This window comes from Lepidochelys kempii, chromosome 14 (genome assembly GCF_965140285.1).
Source record: "Lepidochelys kempii isolate rLepKem1 chromosome 14, rLepKem1.hap1, whole genome shotgun sequence".
In the NCBI taxonomy this organism is placed as follows: Eukaryota; Metazoa; Chordata; order Testudines; family Cheloniidae; genus Lepidochelys; species Lepidochelys kempii.
The window spans coordinates 15,865,921-15,882,392 of NC_136393.1; the positions used below are offsets into that span (position 1 = coordinate 15,865,921).

A 16,472-nucleotide genomic window follows, 5' to 3' on the forward strand; every position below is an offset into this window, starting at 1 on the left:
AGCGACTCTCACCCAGTCACGTCACCAGCTTCGCTTGGAAAGGGTTTATTCAGATTTTTTAAATATCTGTATGAAAATATGAAGGATGCCGCTCAGGATCCCAGCCCTGGGAAGTTCATGGCAGGGGAAAGAGGAGACGGACCGGATGGACAGTTCTGCCTCTGCCAGGTTGCACAGATCACTGGGTTGGATTTAGATGAGGTTATTTTTCTGTCACTGCACAAATACATGATCTGAACTGGCTAACCAGACTGAGTCAGCCTTGGTAAACCTATGCTTAGAGCTCTGGCTCCTGCAGTGACATGAGACACGGTGCCCTTGGAGGACACTGGGCCATTCAGCTACCACTAGCATCTGGCTCAAAGTCCTTCAGAGGGGAGATGGATACCCTCTCATGGCCATAAATACTCTCTATTAACAAGGCTTTTGACCAGGTAACTGCCAATGCTGTGATTCCAGAAGTCCCCACTCCCCTCTCCCAGAGACATGGAGCATCCCAGACAGCACAGTCATTTGACGCATCTGGAGAAGATAGAGTATTCCTGCCCCAATGGCCTGGACCTCCTGGAGAGGTGGCAAACTCCTCAGTAAATGCCATACGTGGGCTCGTGGCTGTCCCTGTACCTATCCAGGTACCTCAGAGGCTGCAGGTGCGGAAACTTCTTCTGAGGGGGGTGATACACAGGAGGCCGCACAAACTCAAACACTGGCTCCTTCATGTCTGCAAAGGGACAATGCTGAACGTTAGCCAAGAGACAGCTCAAAACCTAACCCTGCACACCAACACACCAGGCTCCGCCCACTCTCCATCGTTCCGAAGATGCCACGTCTCCCTCGTTGGGCAGAACGGGAGACTAACGATAGATCAAAAACACACGTGTAGTTCTCTCCACCATGTGATCTCCCATTGTTATTTTAAAGTGCCCAGTCGAAATGGGATTCAAAGCCCACCACAGTAAGGCTGTTCCCTTAGACTGCCATGGGCACACTGCGACCTTTGAAAGAGAAGGCGACTGCTTTTAATTCTCAACTGTAAATGTCCCCAGTGTCAAACTAAAGTGCTAGTGATACATGGCTATCTAGAAACCAGTTAGAGCAACTGTCCCAAAGGGGGACATTCAGAACCAGCCTTAGCATTCACCCCACGCTCAGACACGCCCATGCCTCCAGGAACCCTCATCTGCTCCATCACAGAGAGCCCCCATGGCCCTGGTTGATTTAAGTCAAGTGTATGACATTTGAGCAAACAGCTTTCATCCCCTTGTCCTCCTTTCCCAACTCCAGGTCCTACCAAATGACTTTGTCTCCTACAGGATACATTTAGTTATGCTTGACTGGGGACCCCCGCCCCATGCAACAGCCACTGCCCTGTAACCCTATAAAGTGAGTTTCTTACTGAGATGGTTGTGAAAGATGTTAGTAACGGAATCATCCCATTGGCACTGGAAAAATGCCAGCCCAGCTGGCGTCATATCGTTCTGGTGCTTCTTGTAGAAGTCAAATGTCTTGAAGGTTCTCATCTTGAGACTGTGGCTGAAAACAAGACAGGAATACAGGGATGGGTCTCTCTTTTTCATGGCTAACAAGCCAGCATCACCACAGATTCTGCAGAGATAGAGAAGAAACAGACCCCAGGAGAGAAACCTACATGGCTATTGAAAGTCAAACTCCCTAGGCAGCCTGAGGTGGAAGCATACCAGCCATACATAAATTGGCCTTGTCACTTCAATCTGGCAAGTCATTTTCTTAACATCCTGTTCTACCGGCAAAGTCAATGGGATGCCATGGAGGTGCAAGCGTCTTCCATACTGATCCCCCTGCAGGACTGGGGCCTTCATTTAAGGAAAGGTATAACAGGTGGGTGAAATGGGGCAGGCTGTGGTAGCAGTAATACCATCATGTGTCCTCACAGACCAGCTGCGCATACAACCTGCGGAGAATTTGTTTTGTTAGTGGAAATAAATAAGCAAGGGAAACAGCAAAACTGACTATGCAGCCAGCACTGTCCCAAGTGCAAAGGAAACAAGCTGAAACAGAGGGAAATCACCTTTCAATTACGGTCAGTTATTGTTACAAGTAATCTCAGTGAGTAAAATGTTTTCAGAGAGCAGCGGGATTTTTTCAGTTGAGAGATCAGCTTTGTGCGCTATGATCACACAGGGCACAAGAACCTGACAGGGATTCAAGATTCAAAGTTACCATGGGGTCGGCCGAACATCTTCAATGAAATCGATTGGTTGGTCCTGCTTGAAGAGGAGGAAGACGAAGCGGTGGTAGCCAGTTCCCTTGGCAGGGAATGGGGGGAAGTAATGGCAAATCTCTTTCCCCGAATCTACGTTGTTGCCTGGAATGTTAGTCCTGTGAAGTGCAAGAAATTTTTCAGTCATTATCCAAGTGACTGGTTTTCTTTTCTTTTCGCCATCTCTGATCAAAACCATAGCACTGAAGTTGTGCGTGAGAAGATCTGTGGCCTGCTCTCCCCTTGTGTAGCTGTGGGCTATTCCCTGTCATAGCAAGCATGCAGCTACTGGAGACAGACCTAGTCAAGGGAAGCCACAAATCACATCCATAGATCTAAACAGAAAACAGTAACCATTCCTGGAACTACTCTAGCTTTCGCATTAACAGTGCTCCAGGACAGATGTCTGACCAGCGCTACGCAGGCCAGATGATCAGGGAAAAGCCAGGTCGATGTTTGACAGATTTTGTCTTTGTGGCAACAACATTTCAAAGCTCTGTTGGGAAGCTCTTTCACCATTTCTTTGATCATTTTTCCTCTCACAGGGCTTAGGAGGCCGGGGCTGAAGTCCCTGATCCACATGCATTGCACAGATGTATTGGTTTGCAATACTCACACCAGCCAGTGGACGTACTCAGAATCAGCATCTCGCAGGTGTCCATCTGCACACACACACACAGAGAAAAACATGTCTTAATGACAGTACTATTTGTTCGCCTGCTGCCTTATTGATAGGATCTTCTCCAAAGCCAGAATTCCCTAGGTCCAACAGGAAAAGGGGATGATTTCTCCAGACCTTTCAGCTGCTCTCTACCAACCCTTTATTGTGTCAGAAGAACAACTGGAACAAGTCCCCAGAGGATGGAGGTCAAGGCTGTGAGCCAGCAACCCCTGAGTTCCAACCTCTGTGTCGACACAGACTCACTACGTGACCATGGGGGAGTCACTTAACGTTGCTGCACCTCGATTCCCTAATCCATAAAACGGGGACAGAGATACTGACTTACCTACTTCACAAGGATGTTGTGGAAATCAGTTAATGTTGGTAAGAACATTTTGGAAATATAAAGCTCTGTGTATGAGACGTGCAGAGGAGGACAGTCTTCCAGTTACACACAAGATTGGGAGTCAGGAAACCAGCTTTCTTTTCCTGGCTTCCCTTTCAGTGTGTCAGACACTGGGCAAATCATTTCACCATTCTCTATTTCTCTGCCTGAAAAATGGGCACAGTATTGCCATCCTCACAGAGATTTTGCAAGGCTGAACTCTTCAGTGTATGTAAAGAAAATTGTGACACTATTTAGCATTCACATGTCATTTTGCAAAATGACTAATCCCCCCGATTAAAGGTGGGCCAGAGGAGCAGAGTATTGCTATTCCTTCATACAGCTCCACCACCTTCTGCCAAGCAGATCTTTCCATTCTAATCATTCTATGTACAGTTTCTGGAGTGATTTTGCAGGTGTGGCTGAACAATCCCTACGGAATGACCACCCCGCTGCATTGCTCAGGTTACGCAGCCCAAAGTAATAAGATTTTCAAAACAAAAAGAGGATAGAAACATCCAGTTTAAGGCAGTTCTTGAAAGTCTTGATACACACCCAGATTAGTGAGCAGCAGAGTCCACAGGGAGCCTTCATCTGCCTCATATATCACTTCTGGGGGACTGGAAGCCTAAATAAGCAATGTAACGAGACAGTCGCGAACGTAAGAATCCCCAGTAAAAGCTCCAAAGGATTGTTTGCATTAAAATTAGTTTCTTTTTGAAAACCAGAGAATCTGAATTAGTCACTCTGACATAACCTGTACAATAAAAACAGCCCTGACAGAACAAATCAAATCTGGCTTTGCCACAGAACGAACCAATTTCCATCAGGAAAGGCAGGGGAGTTTTATTAAAAGCAAGTTTGCCATTTCATTTAAAAATGAATCCATTGTAATGCTCTTTCCTTATCTTAACTAGAAGTATTTCTAAAGCATATGATTTTCCATTGTAAAAGAACATTCCTCTTAAAGTAAACATCTGTGCTGTCAGGCTAGTTAAACCTTGTGTGGGCACACTTCCTAGTGATCAATTATAAGATACCTCGGTGGGCGTCACAAAGTTCCCATGATATACTGGCATGACATGCTCATCATCTAGGTTGTATTCTACTCGCAGAACCACTCTGGGGATGAATATGGCTTTGTCAAACATATCGCGGTATATCCCGTAGTGCTCAGCGACACGCTGCTTATGCAACAGGCCATTGGTTTTCTCCCACTCTGCCTTGACTTCGTCAAGTGGAATCACCACTGCAATTGCAAATAAGGAGTAGTGAGATACGTGGAAGGGTTGTCAAAGCCACCACAGATACAGAAGAAGAGGAAACCAAGACTGCAGGGTACATACATGTCCTGAGGCGGGATGCTCTTTCCATTTCCACACTCTGGCGGTTCTGTTTCAATATCTCTTTTCTCTCCTTCAGTTGCTTTGCCCGTGGTGGTCTGTAGTAAGGCAGGCCAATGTCTATCTTTGCCTCTTCATCTAAGGTCAAAATCATGTAAGTGAGAAACCTAAAATAAGCCCCATTCTGTTCTTTCTGTCCAGCAGTCATGGGCAAGTGTGACAGACAAACCAAAAATGCATGAGGGATACAAACAATCAGATGAATTACAGACATAAGCCCTGATCCTGCAATGAGCTCTGTGCAGACAGAGCCCTGTGCCTGCATGGAACTCATAACAAGACTGGGATAGTATTTGGTCCATGCCATATATTCTAGCTGCCCGGCAAATGAGACTCTGATACCACTGAAACATCTAGTGTTGTCAGTGCTACTACTAAAGCACAATCCTGTTACAGGTGCCCTCCTTCAAGTGGGACATGGAACAGGGTCCCTTCTGCCAGTCTCTCGTAGAAGATAAAAATCCCAAGGCACTTTCCCAGAAAGCACGTAAGGAATAACTCAAGTGGAACGTTAGCCACGACTTCTCAGTACAACTGATTCTGATGCTCTAGTCAATCGGGGAGCTAGTGCATGAGTGTTGGCTATTCTGTCTATGCAACCATTACAACCCCAGTATCTAACAATGCTTTGCAAAAGATTTGGAGACATCTAACGATAAAAAGTACCTCACACTCTCGCTGAAGCTCATTTAAGACTGAGTTTTGCTTGAGTAAGTATCAAGCCCGTTAAACAGGTCTATAGATACACCCATGGGTATTTCCACTCCCTGCTTTACAATCACCTAAGCTGTACTGTAGGTCTAATTTAGACTAAATTTTGGGACTGTATCTTCCTTATGTTTATACAATGCCAAGCACACTGACAGCACTCAAACAATATCTGGCTTATAATATTACCTCCTTACAAAGGACAGCTGGATGTGTCTTTCACCTCACTATGGCATTATATAAAACCAGGTCCCTCAATCTTTGTCTATTAGGGTTATTGTTAGATAAATGAGAATAATAAGTCAGATGCTCTTTCGAGATGACTTTGCTCTATAGCATTTGGGAAGGGATGGGTTGGAGAGGTTATGAGCTGTTATGCCTTTTACAAGAAGGGAATTTTGAGTTTACAATGCTTGTAGGTGGTTATTTACTTTTAGGTGTGAAACACAGCTCATTATCTGGCTTGGTTAACTGAAAACTAAGTGGTGGAAAGGCACTCAGGCCCAAAGGCATTTCAGCTCCTATCTTTGAGGATCTGGGACTGTGAGCACAGGGTGGGTGCTCACTACCTGTTTTATGAATTAAAATAAATATAATACATCATTAGAAACTAAAAACCTACAAACTTCAAAAGGAGAGCTTGGAGACCTTATCATTTATTTTCCTTTGTATTACAGGAGCCCCAAGAAATAGCTTCCTTACTCTCCTCCTTAATCTTTGAGTCAAAGGAAGACAAAGATTTAGTTGCATTTGGCAAGCCCTTTCCTTTAAGAGGAAAATTCTAGTCAGTTTCCTTGAAGGGAGCATAGCCTTTGCAAATTTCTACAGCAGCAAGGGGTCTACTACCCACACAAGTGTTTGATCAATCCCTTGTGGAGCACATTTTGGTGCTACATGCATAACTACTAGCCTACAAATAGCTCCCCCTTCCCTCCAGCAACAGAATTGGAAAGTAACTCATCTCCTTCCCCTTAGGTACCTTGCTCTGGTGCGATATGCTTCCTGTATGTTTGCCACCAGTGAGCCTTCTTACTCTCCTTTTCAGCCACTTTGAAATAGCGAGTGAAGCTGCGGTATTTCTCCAATGTCTCCAAGTTGCTGACATCTATGTCTTCATTAGGCATTGGCCCTAGAGGGGCTGCCCGCTTGCAGAGAGCAGCTGAAAACACAGGAGGTTTTCATTTTCCAAAGACACTGACAATCACATGCTAGACAGACAAGATCAGAGCAGGCTTAGACTGGACGAACAGTACAAGGATGGTTTTGTGACTACAGCATAGCCCTGGAAGTTAGGAGACCTGGGTTTTATTCCCAGCTGTACCCCCAGCCTGCTGTAGCCTCGGGCCAGAAGCTTAATTTCTGTTCTCTCAGCTTCTCTATCCGTAAGATGATGATATACAGCAGTGCATGTGAGGCTCAGTCCATTAACCTTTGTACAGTACTTTAACATCCTTAAGGGAAAAGTGCGAAAAAAACCAAACTTTGATATCAAGGACAAGTTTCTACCATTTCCAACACACTCTACTGAGGTTTATACACTCTGCTCATCACCATGGTACCTGGGCAGTTTAATTTTGTGGGAAGGGTAGGTTAAATTTTCCTCCTTGGTGTGTTTTTAAATTACCCCTCTTCCCCCACATACACTTTTAAAAAATTGTTTTCAAGGCAGTGAAATATGTGAACACTCCGATGGGTTCCAGGACCAAGTTCTACCGTCCCGGCCAGCTGCTGAGACAGCGCCATTCCTTGTGCTTACAAGTGGACCTTTCCATTACATAACTATTGAGGATAGTCATGGCCACGCAGAAATGGATTGTTTCTCCAGTAACCTGAGCCAGTTCTGTGGAGGGCTTTGAATTTATATTAAGATCAAAATACGTTGCTTATTCTCAGCCCCTAGTAATTTTGGGGGTGATCCAGCACACCATGGGATCAGTGCAGTAAGTTTGATATTACCTCCCAAATTCAGAGCAGGTGGGAACCCTACTTGTAGCTGCACAGGCCAGTGTTCTTTATGCATGTTTTACAAATGGGTAAGGAAGGAAGCGAGCCCCCAATGGCCAGCACAGCAACGGGGTGACCATGTGCTGAGATGCTACATCAATTCCCCATCCCACTGCACTCCTGCTATGTCACTCGCAGTCACTGCAGCAGGCAGAGAGATGTCACCACCACACTGAACCAGCACTCTGATGCCACCATGGCCCTAAAGGGGGTTACAGGCCCCGGAACATCCAGCAAGCTGCATGTCTGTCATTAGTAGGGACTGGGGCAGCTCAGGACAGGCAACCGCCCACACAGCAAGTGGGAGCTGGGAAGGGAGCCCAGATGCGCAAAGGGCTGTCCCCGCTCTGAAACCCTGGGACAGATGGCCGCCCTGCATAGTGAGTGACAGCTGGGAAGGGAACCCAGGCGTCCGAGACGCTGCCCCTCTCAAACCCTGGGACAGATGGCCGCCCTGTATAGCGAGTGACAGCTGGGAAGGGAACCCAGGCGTCCGAGACGCTGCCCCTCTCTGAAACCCTGGGACACAAGCCTCCCACACACAGCGAGGGAGAAGGGAACCCAGGTGTCCGAGAGCCCACCCACCCCGGAATCCCAGAACAGGCGGCTGCCCCCATATGTATCTCGGGAACTCAGGCACCCGAGAGCTCAGCCCCCCACCCCGGGCGCACCAGCCCCCGTGCTCCCGCTCCGCCCGCCGAGTCAGCCCCAGGGGCCCGAGCGCCGCGTGGCTCCGGGGATAAGAGCGGTCATTCACCAGCGGTACTGAACGCCCGCCCGGTCCGTATTCCGTACAGCGCCGCGCTCAATATGGGCGCCGCCATTTTGCCAGCGCTGCGACGCCGATGACTAGAAGCCCCCGCCGGGGCACAGCATGCCCCGCATTACGTGTGCGAGAGATGGGGCTGGAAGGGCTGCCCGAGCTAGTGCCTGACTGAAAATGTTACAAAATATACCTAAAAAGCAGGTACAGCCTCATTATGGGGTGAAGGACTAGACACTCCCAACCCCAGGCAGAGCGCTGCCATGTATTTATTTCACCAAGGCAAGTAAGATTGCCAGCTACAAAATGGGGTCCTGATTAACAGCTGCAGGCTGGCGTGTCACTCACAAGAGGAGTTTGGCTGGTGGGTTGCAGGCTGCAGTGAAGGGCAGTGGGCTTGCTGGTGGAGACCACGCCAGGAGCCTGGGAGGAGCGTTGAGTCATTCTCATTGCTATATAAAGGGAACTGCTGGGCAATCTTACCTGCAAGCAGGGCTACTAGCTGCTGCCTGTAGTACGCTTGGTAAAGATGATGGTGCCTTTTCCAGCATTGCTAGGTCTTGTGATTGTATCACCAATCCCACACTTGTTGATATATTTCGTAAAGCTCGAACTGCTGGAGTCAGGTGATCATGTGAGAATCTGTCCTTTTTTTTTTTTTTTAAAGTTTCTAGTCCTTGTGATTTTTTTTTTTCAGAGAAAAACTTGAAAATGGGAAGTGAGTGCAACCAAAAGATTCAGAAACCAGATGACAAATTAATAGAACTCCCCCATTATTAGTTTTTTTTAAATCCCATGAAATGTTGGGGGCCTGATATGATATTTGAATGCTTGAGGTTGGCAATACTGCCTTCATCCCAAAGCAGTACACGGATCACATCCCCTCTAGGTTTCAGAGTAGCAGCCGTGTTAGTCTGTATTCGCAAAAAGAAAAGGAGTACTTGTGGCACCTTAGAGACTAACAAATTTATTCGAGTGGTTTCAGAGTAACAACCGTGTTAGTCTGTGTTCGCAAAAAGAAAAGGAGTACTTGTGGCACCTTAGAGACTAACCAATTTATTTGAGCATAAGCTTTCGTGGGCTACAGCTCACTTCATCGGTTCACTCCCAGATGCTGTCTGCTGGCAGAGACAGGATACGGGACTGACCACATGGATCATGGGTCTGGTCCAGTCTGGCAGTTTTTATGTCCCAATTGTGGACAGTACATGTTACTTGACTCCTCAGTTCACAGAGCTGAGAGGCAGTAATCCTCCACTTTGGGGTTCTGATGTGACTGCATCTGCAATACTGTGTGCATTTCAGGGCCCCTCATTAGCATAGAAATCCCAGCACAAAGCAGGATTCCCTACAGCTCCAGTGTGAGCACATGTGCAATGTGGCATTTAGTTTTTCATGTCTCACTACCATATGTACCACTCTGTCCTGCAGTAGCAGAGGGGATGGACTGGATGACCTAAAGGTCTTCTCCATCTCTCCTGTTACTGTATCATTCAGCGCTGTCCTAGAACAGAACAGCCTTGTATTGTCCTAGTAGAAGGAATTTAGGCTCTGCAGACTATCCTCGTCTATATAGGTTCTCACCTTAATGTGCCTTCCGCTGAGCACTGTGACTAACATCTGTTACACTCAGTTTGTTCTCTCTCGGCGGAGAACTGTGTATGCAATGGTGGGCTTTATTTTGTGGAGGATTTTTTTTTAAATGTACACGCTGCTCTGGGTTTGTGTTTGAGAAGACAGGTGCCTTACACTTGGAGTGGAGGTGGTGAGGTGAGTGGTGGTCCTTAGTTCCTGGGCCAGTTCATTTCACAGGCTGGGACTGGCCCCCAAGAATGCTGAGTTTCCAACACAGGAAAGCTGGAACCTGCCATTCCATTGAGCCAGAGGAGTGCCATTGACAACTATGGTCTTCATCCTGGAGCTTTCCAATCTTTTGGATACCCTGGGCCCAGGTCATTGAGTGTCTCAAAGACAAACATGATTGTAATTACCTGACACATTGTCTTAATTAGAAATAAAAAGAGCTAGGAAGGGATGTAATTAAATGAAGAGTTGGTCAATTGAGATGAAGGGAGCAGTGTGAGGAACTACTCAGAGCAAAACCATCTCCCTTGTGGCCCATTACAGAAATAAATAAGGGGGATACAGTTAGGTCCTCTCCATGCATCAAAGATTAACTGCTTTGTGGTTATATCTGTAGTTCCACTATGCACTAAGGCTCCTGAAATGGGACCCATGCAGACAGACCCCCTGCACCTGCAGAGAGCCCCTTTGTTTATAGTGGAGCTCTGTGCTGCAGTCCACACCCATGGATCGGGGCCAGAATTAGTAAAACTGCATCCAATGCTGGCGAGCTTCCACTCACACAAGAGCATCAATCTCTGCAAGGTGGCAAGGGGAATTGTCACAGCCAGGCTCCTGTACTGGGCAGAAGCTTATGTGTGAATCAGACAGAGTTGAGGAATGTTAGAGACAAAGAAGGAGACTATTGGGGGGGGGGGGTGGATGCGAAAAGTAGCATCTGGATTAATTTGAATGTGTTGGTGCACAGGGGTTTAGATGAGCCCGTTGGGTTCTTTTCTCAGCTCCACCACTGACTCCACCTCTCCGTCTTCAGCGGCATTGCACTGATATCACTGAGAGCAGCACCTGCCATCCTCTCTGGCTCATCTCTGCAACAAAGGCCACGAACAGCTCAATTACAGGAGGAGTCACAGAAACAATTTAGACCCTGAATCAAACCAGCCTTGTCTCCAAAAAGGTCAATCATCCCCCCCCAAATAGTCTCCTCCTTTGTCTCTAACAGAACAATGCCAGGGCCACTGCTGTACTCGAAGACTGTGGGATCGATAATGCACAGGCACAGAAGCTGATCATGGCGCTGTCCAAGCCCCCTTAGTCCCCTGCTGCACCTTAATTCACTCCGACAGAAGCACAGGGCTAGATTCTGAGCTGACACCAATCTAGAGTTACTTCGCTGAAGTCAATTTGAGTTGCTCCAGATTTACACAGGCGTAACGAGATAAGAATCCAATCTGTGGTATTTGAATCTGTCCGTCCCCATTATCTTCACCTTCTCTTTGCTTCCAATCACTCAGCACGTAAATGGCACCCCAAATAAGCAGCATTTCTCTCCTTGATGGGTTGGCAAATGGATGATAATGGAGCATGACAAGGGCGGTTAAATGCACAGCCCCCTGTAAATTACTCCATTGAGCAGCCAAGAAAAAGAAAGAGTGCTGTTCTTTCGCTAGCTTCTGTTCAGTGGCTAGGGCTTTTGTTCTTCTTACAAGGCATTTGGATTTTACTGTATTATTTAAAATATAAACGCAAAAGCTGGGAGTGGTGAGGAGCAGATGCAAAGAGACCAGTTTCTCCCTTTGGGTACATGCTGCATTTGAGAGTTATGAAAATTGAAGCTTGTCTTCAGACTAGCAGAAAACATTTGGCACGGCGAGCACTCTTCCCCGTCGTTAGCAGCTAAGAGGCTCTTGTGTTCTTTATCCAAGGTCATCGTGTTCTTACAGCAGAGTGGGAGAACGGCTCTGGTATTAATGTGAGAGCAGCACCATGGCTCTTTGACTAAATCACTCATGACGGCAACAAAGAGACACCTCCCATGCTGCATCAGCAGCCAGGAAGCCAGGCTAATCGGAACATGCGTGGCCGAGAGAGAATCCACAACATGTTGCAGACACGAGGGTCCTCGGCTGGATTTGAAGCAGTGACCCAGCATTGGAAGGCTCTATGCGCCTTTACCAACCCCAATAACGTAATTCCCCTTCCCAATCAAACTAGCTTCTTCTCCAAAGGTACGGAACCTGCCAGCAGCCCACAGCATCTCTGCTAGCCTGCTCAGGCCTAAAGCCTGGCCCGAACCCGTCTAGACCACAGCCACCCAAACCTGACCCAACCCTGAGTCATTCAAACCCAACCCTTCCCTTGAACCTTCATCAGCACTGCTGCTGCCTCACCTGTGGGGCTCAGCCTGGTGGGGCTTCCTACTCCCCACACCTGGGGCCAGTGATCTGTCTCCAACTGCCTCCTGTCGGGGCAGGGAACGCAGCAGCCGTTGTATGTGCCACGCCTGTGGCCTACCGCTGCCTCGCTGTGCTGTGGAGTGAGAGGTGCTGGGACTTATCAACGCACTCCCCAGCAGGCAGAGCACCGCCTGGTCAGACAGCCACTGCCGCACTGACCCCATGGGTGGGAGGAGGGGATCAGAGACGACCTGACCCAAGCCCAGGAGTATCAGGTTGTATTTCAGACTCAACCCAAACCTGACTGTGACCCAGGGACCTCTTGATGCCAACTGGCAGAGTGCGTAAGGGATCCCCTGGGCCAGGTACATGCATAACTGTTTGCCAAAGGGTGGCATGCAAGGTCTCTACCGAGAGCCAGTGGCCCATCGGGCACCATAATCATTGCAAAATGCACGTACGGAGGATAGTTAAGAGATATTTGTACTGAAAATGATATTCTTAAGTTAAAACTGGACACCAGAAGGTGAAAAACAGATTTTGAACAGGCAGAGGGGAGGAAATGTTTGCGTCTCAGGCTGGTCATGGTGTATTGCATGTCTAACGCTGTAAGTCTATTTGCTTGACTAAGCCGGACGCTACTGAAGAGATTGTAAAGTTGACAAGAAAGGAGCACACAGGAAAAATAGCAGGGGAGATCCTGTTTACAGGTAAAGCCAAGAGATTGGAGGTGGTGTAACTTAGGGTGCAGAAAAACACTCTTCATGGAGGAGACAAGCTGAACGTGTGACTTGTTTGAGGCAAAAGGGCTCACAGCCTAGCTGGCTGAGAAACGTTGGTGAGCAATACTATAAGACATGCAAGTAACTAGCCATGGCAGTCTAGGCTCTAGCATGCGGTTATGATTTTATTTTACATTAGGGCTGTCAATCGATTAAAACAATTAATCGCTCTGTTAAACAATAATAGAATACCATTTATTTAAATATTTTTGGATGTCGTCTACATTTTCAAATATATTGATTTCACTTACAGCACGTTCACGGTAGAGACTGCACTACAGTACCTGTATGAGGTGAACTGAAAAGAGTTATTTTTACAGTGCAAATATTTGTAATAAAAATAATATAAAGTGAGCAGTGTACACTTTGTATTCTGTGTTAAGAAATTGAAAATGTAGAAAAACATCCAAAATATTTAATACATTTCAGTTGGTATTCTATTCTTTAACAGTGCGATTAAAACTGCGATTAATTTTTTTACTCACAATTAATTTTTTTTGAGTTAATTGCATCAGTTAACTGCGATTAATCTACAGCCCTATTTTACATATAGCCATTTGCTTCCAAAACTTCTACTTGTTACTACAGGACTATATTTCGCTAAATAAACTGTTACTTGTTTTCACTACAAAAATATCTGTGCTGTGTTAAACGGAGCAGTGATCTGAAGGGACATGGGTAAGCTGGGCAGTACTCTTCTGTGGAAGCAGCATGCCTGTGAATTCTGCAAGTCCCCAGTGGAATAGGGGCTGGGTATGCGAGGGTTGGAATGTGCCCAGCACTTGCCTGTAGAGAGAGTGGGGCCTGCATAGGCCTGGAGAGAAGTGCTTTTGTTGCCCATGGCCAGGGTTGGGGAGCTGATCCTATGGCATAGATCAGGCTCTCTCATGCTAAGGGCAGGGGTAGCAAGGTGCCTCACACCCCTGGGTACCCTCAGGCAGTGTCACACTGGCACTTGAAGTCAGGTGTTGTTGGGTTAGGGTCAGGTTAGGTTGCAAGGCTCTAACCCAGCCCATGATTGCTATGAAAGGGCAGAGGGAAGATAGCAAAGCATCAAAAACACCGAGATGCAGTGGAAGTGAAGTGAACTATTCCTAAATCACAAGAACTTGGTTCCTTCTTGTCTCCTTCCCTCTTCCCTTATCACTCAACATCCAGCCTTCGACACGGCCATGGTACAGCAGATAGGGTTGCCAGTGAAAATGAGTGAGGGTGCGGGAAAGCGAGCAATGGATGGAGAGGGGCTGGAGTGAGTGGGGGCGGGGCAAGGGTATTCAGTTTTGTGCAATTAGAGAGTTGGCAACCCTAGCAGTGGATGAGCCACCCACTGGCTGGTTCATGGCTAATGTGAAATGAGCGTGGTGGGTCTTAGGCCATTTCCCAGCACACAAGTCTGCACATCACCATAACCCACTACCACACTTGAGGCTCTCAACAAAGGTGCCAAGAGACAGGATAAATTATAAATGGTCCACGGAGACCGAACTACCTTCTCAGGCTGAGGAGGTGGTCCCTGCTGGTCATGACTGAGTGCAATGCAGGGCAATGCATGGAAAGTTTGCACTGGTTCAGCCCATGCTGTACCTGTCCTGGTGGTGTGTGTGAAGATCTCTAGGTGCTCTCACATGGGCCAGTGACTCCATGGAGACCCCTAAGGACTTCGCTATTGCCAGGCTGTTGTACGCGGAAGGTGCTTCGACACTACAGCAATAGGCAATAGCATAAAACCAAGAGAGAGAGAGATAATGAAAAGACAGTTCAGGCTCTGAAGGGCTCACAGCTGAAGTAATGGAAGGCTTTAGGCTGTAGGGCTCTCAGTCGGACGTAGTTAAAAATTCACACGCAAAGGGGTTTTTTGGTTTTGTTTTGTTTTTTAAACTAGCTGCTGCCTGGCTGAATGTATCTGACAATTTGTTTTTCCATCCATTCACTTTTGGATTTTTTTTACATTACAAAATCCCCTGTCATCTTCGTAGAAAAAGCCAGCTCACCCAGTGCTGCCCATGGGGCTGAACTCCTCATGCTGTCTGGGATGACAAGTTGTAGGAAGCTTTCTTCAGGGTCTCTAGAAAGAACTGCTCGTCTTCCAAGAAATCCCGGTCCTGCAGAGAGAGATGGGAAGGGCCATCACTGGTTGTGGCTGGAACTCCCTGAAGGTAGAGTACAGATACCCACATGCCTGATAGATCATCACTGTCTTGGGAACTGACATATAAGGGAAGTATCAAAAGCAGTCAAAGCCTAGGCTTTGAGAGGGGAGTGCACCAGCAAGCACAGGTACTTACTTTATAGTAACTGTGGTTCTCCAAAATGTCTTGTCTGTGTGGATCCCAGTTAAGGCATGCATGAGGCACATGTGCACCTTGAATGGGATCCATACAGACAACGTGAATAACCTTTCTTATAGGAACGTGAGGATTCTGAGGGATCAAAGCAGAATCCCAATTATGCAGGGATGGTGGGGGGAAAAGCAGGCGAGTGACTGGAGAATCTGGAGAGAATGGGAACCTCAAAGCACCAAAAGAACAGGGATTAACCACCTTGATGTAGCATCTTCCATCTGAGGATGTCAGAAAACTGGGTCTGGAGCAGTAAATGCACCCCACTCCAGTGGTGAATAAGGCTGATAACTTGCAGCCCAAATGGGGCAAGCCAATTGGTAGCTTTGACGATCTGATTGTCCAAGAATTTATGACAGTCATTACGTCTGTTGTTCATCCACTTCTGCTTTAAGTGTATCAGGGAAACACCAGGGTGGCTGGTCTCTAAAATGACCCTTTTGCAGCACAGCACAGAACAAACAGCTTCACGGCCCAGCAACAACCTTCAGAGAAAAATCCATCCATCGGCAGGTGGCACTGAGCCCTCACTTTCTCTCTTCCTGGGAGAGTCCGAATGGTTTCAAAGCCAAAACCTTTCCAGCACAGCTCAGGAGCAGACCTGATGTTGGGTCCCTTTTACCTCTGACCAAATGCTATGGAAGCTCATCTTACCCGCTCAGCTGTGTGCTTCAGCAGCACTAGTCTGGCATACAACTCAGCGGGTCCCGCTCCTGCTGTGCCCTGGGTGCCCCCTGTACTGCCAGAGTTGTGCCAAGGTAACGCGATAACAGGAGGGGAGAAATCTGCCAAGGAAGCACAATAGTGAAGAATACACACACAGTTAGAGCAACGTGGGACATACGTGTCTTCTATTCAGAGAGACTCAGAGGGAGGGAGGGAAGTTGGACCCACTAAGCTTTCCTAGTATTACTGCTGTTCCTGTGTTTTCATGTCCTGGTGGAGCATGGCAGCCCCTCTTCCCAGCCTGGAACCTGAGGAAATTGTGGGGATTGATTATAATGATTATCTGGCACTTCTATAGCCTCTTTCATGCAAGAATCCTAGAGCAATTTACAAACATTTAGTTCACCCTCTGGAGTACGTAACTCATGGGTCCCATTTTACAGAAGGGGAAATTAAGGGAAGTTAACCAATTTTCCCTGTCCAATGCAGCAAGTCAGTGGCGGAGGCAGGAATGGAACCCAGGAGTCCTGACTCCAATCCCT

The 16,472-nt window shown here is 47.3% G+C and overlaps 2 protein-coding genes across 7 annotated transcripts in view; both read right to left on the bottom strand.

The window, feature by feature from the left end:
• Window positions 1-29: 29 nt before the first annotated feature.
• On the bottom strand, window positions 30-15,000 carry MRPL38 (mitochondrial ribosomal protein L38). 2 transcript variants are annotated; one of them, XM_073311639.1, is made up of 9 exons: window positions 14,917-15,000; window positions 6,376-6,555; window positions 4,632-4,766; window positions 4,326-4,534; window positions 3,841-3,913; window positions 2,856-2,901; window positions 2,200-2,358; window positions 1,397-1,533; window positions 30-721 (listed from the first exon to the last, which is right to left on the bottom strand). In XM_073311639.1, the coding sequence occupies exons 1-9, from the start codon at window positions 14,945-14,947 to the stop codon at window positions 585-587; spliced, it is 1,107 nt and encodes a 368-aa protein (XP_073167740.1). In that variant the 5' UTR covers window positions 14,948-15,000; the 3' UTR covers window positions 30-584. The 2 variants fall into 2 exon arrangements, with proteins under 2 accessions (XP_073167740.1, XP_073167739.1); XM_073311638.1 differs by lacking the exon at window positions 14,917-15,000 and adding an exon at window positions 8,158-8,265.
• Window positions 14,944-16,472, bottom strand: part of FBF1 (Fas binding factor 1) — a 33,624-nt gene continuing 32,095 nt past the window's right edge. For 4 of the 5 annotated variants that reach the window (XM_073311629.2, XM_073311632.2, XM_073311630.2 and 1 more), the window contains 2 exons: window positions 15,919-16,049; window positions 14,944-15,027 (listed from right to left, as the gene is read on the bottom strand). In XM_073311629.2, coding sequence (XP_073167730.2) covers window positions 14,944-15,027; window positions 15,919-16,049 — 215 coding nt within the window. The other variant, XM_073311633.2, reaches the window with a different exon arrangement.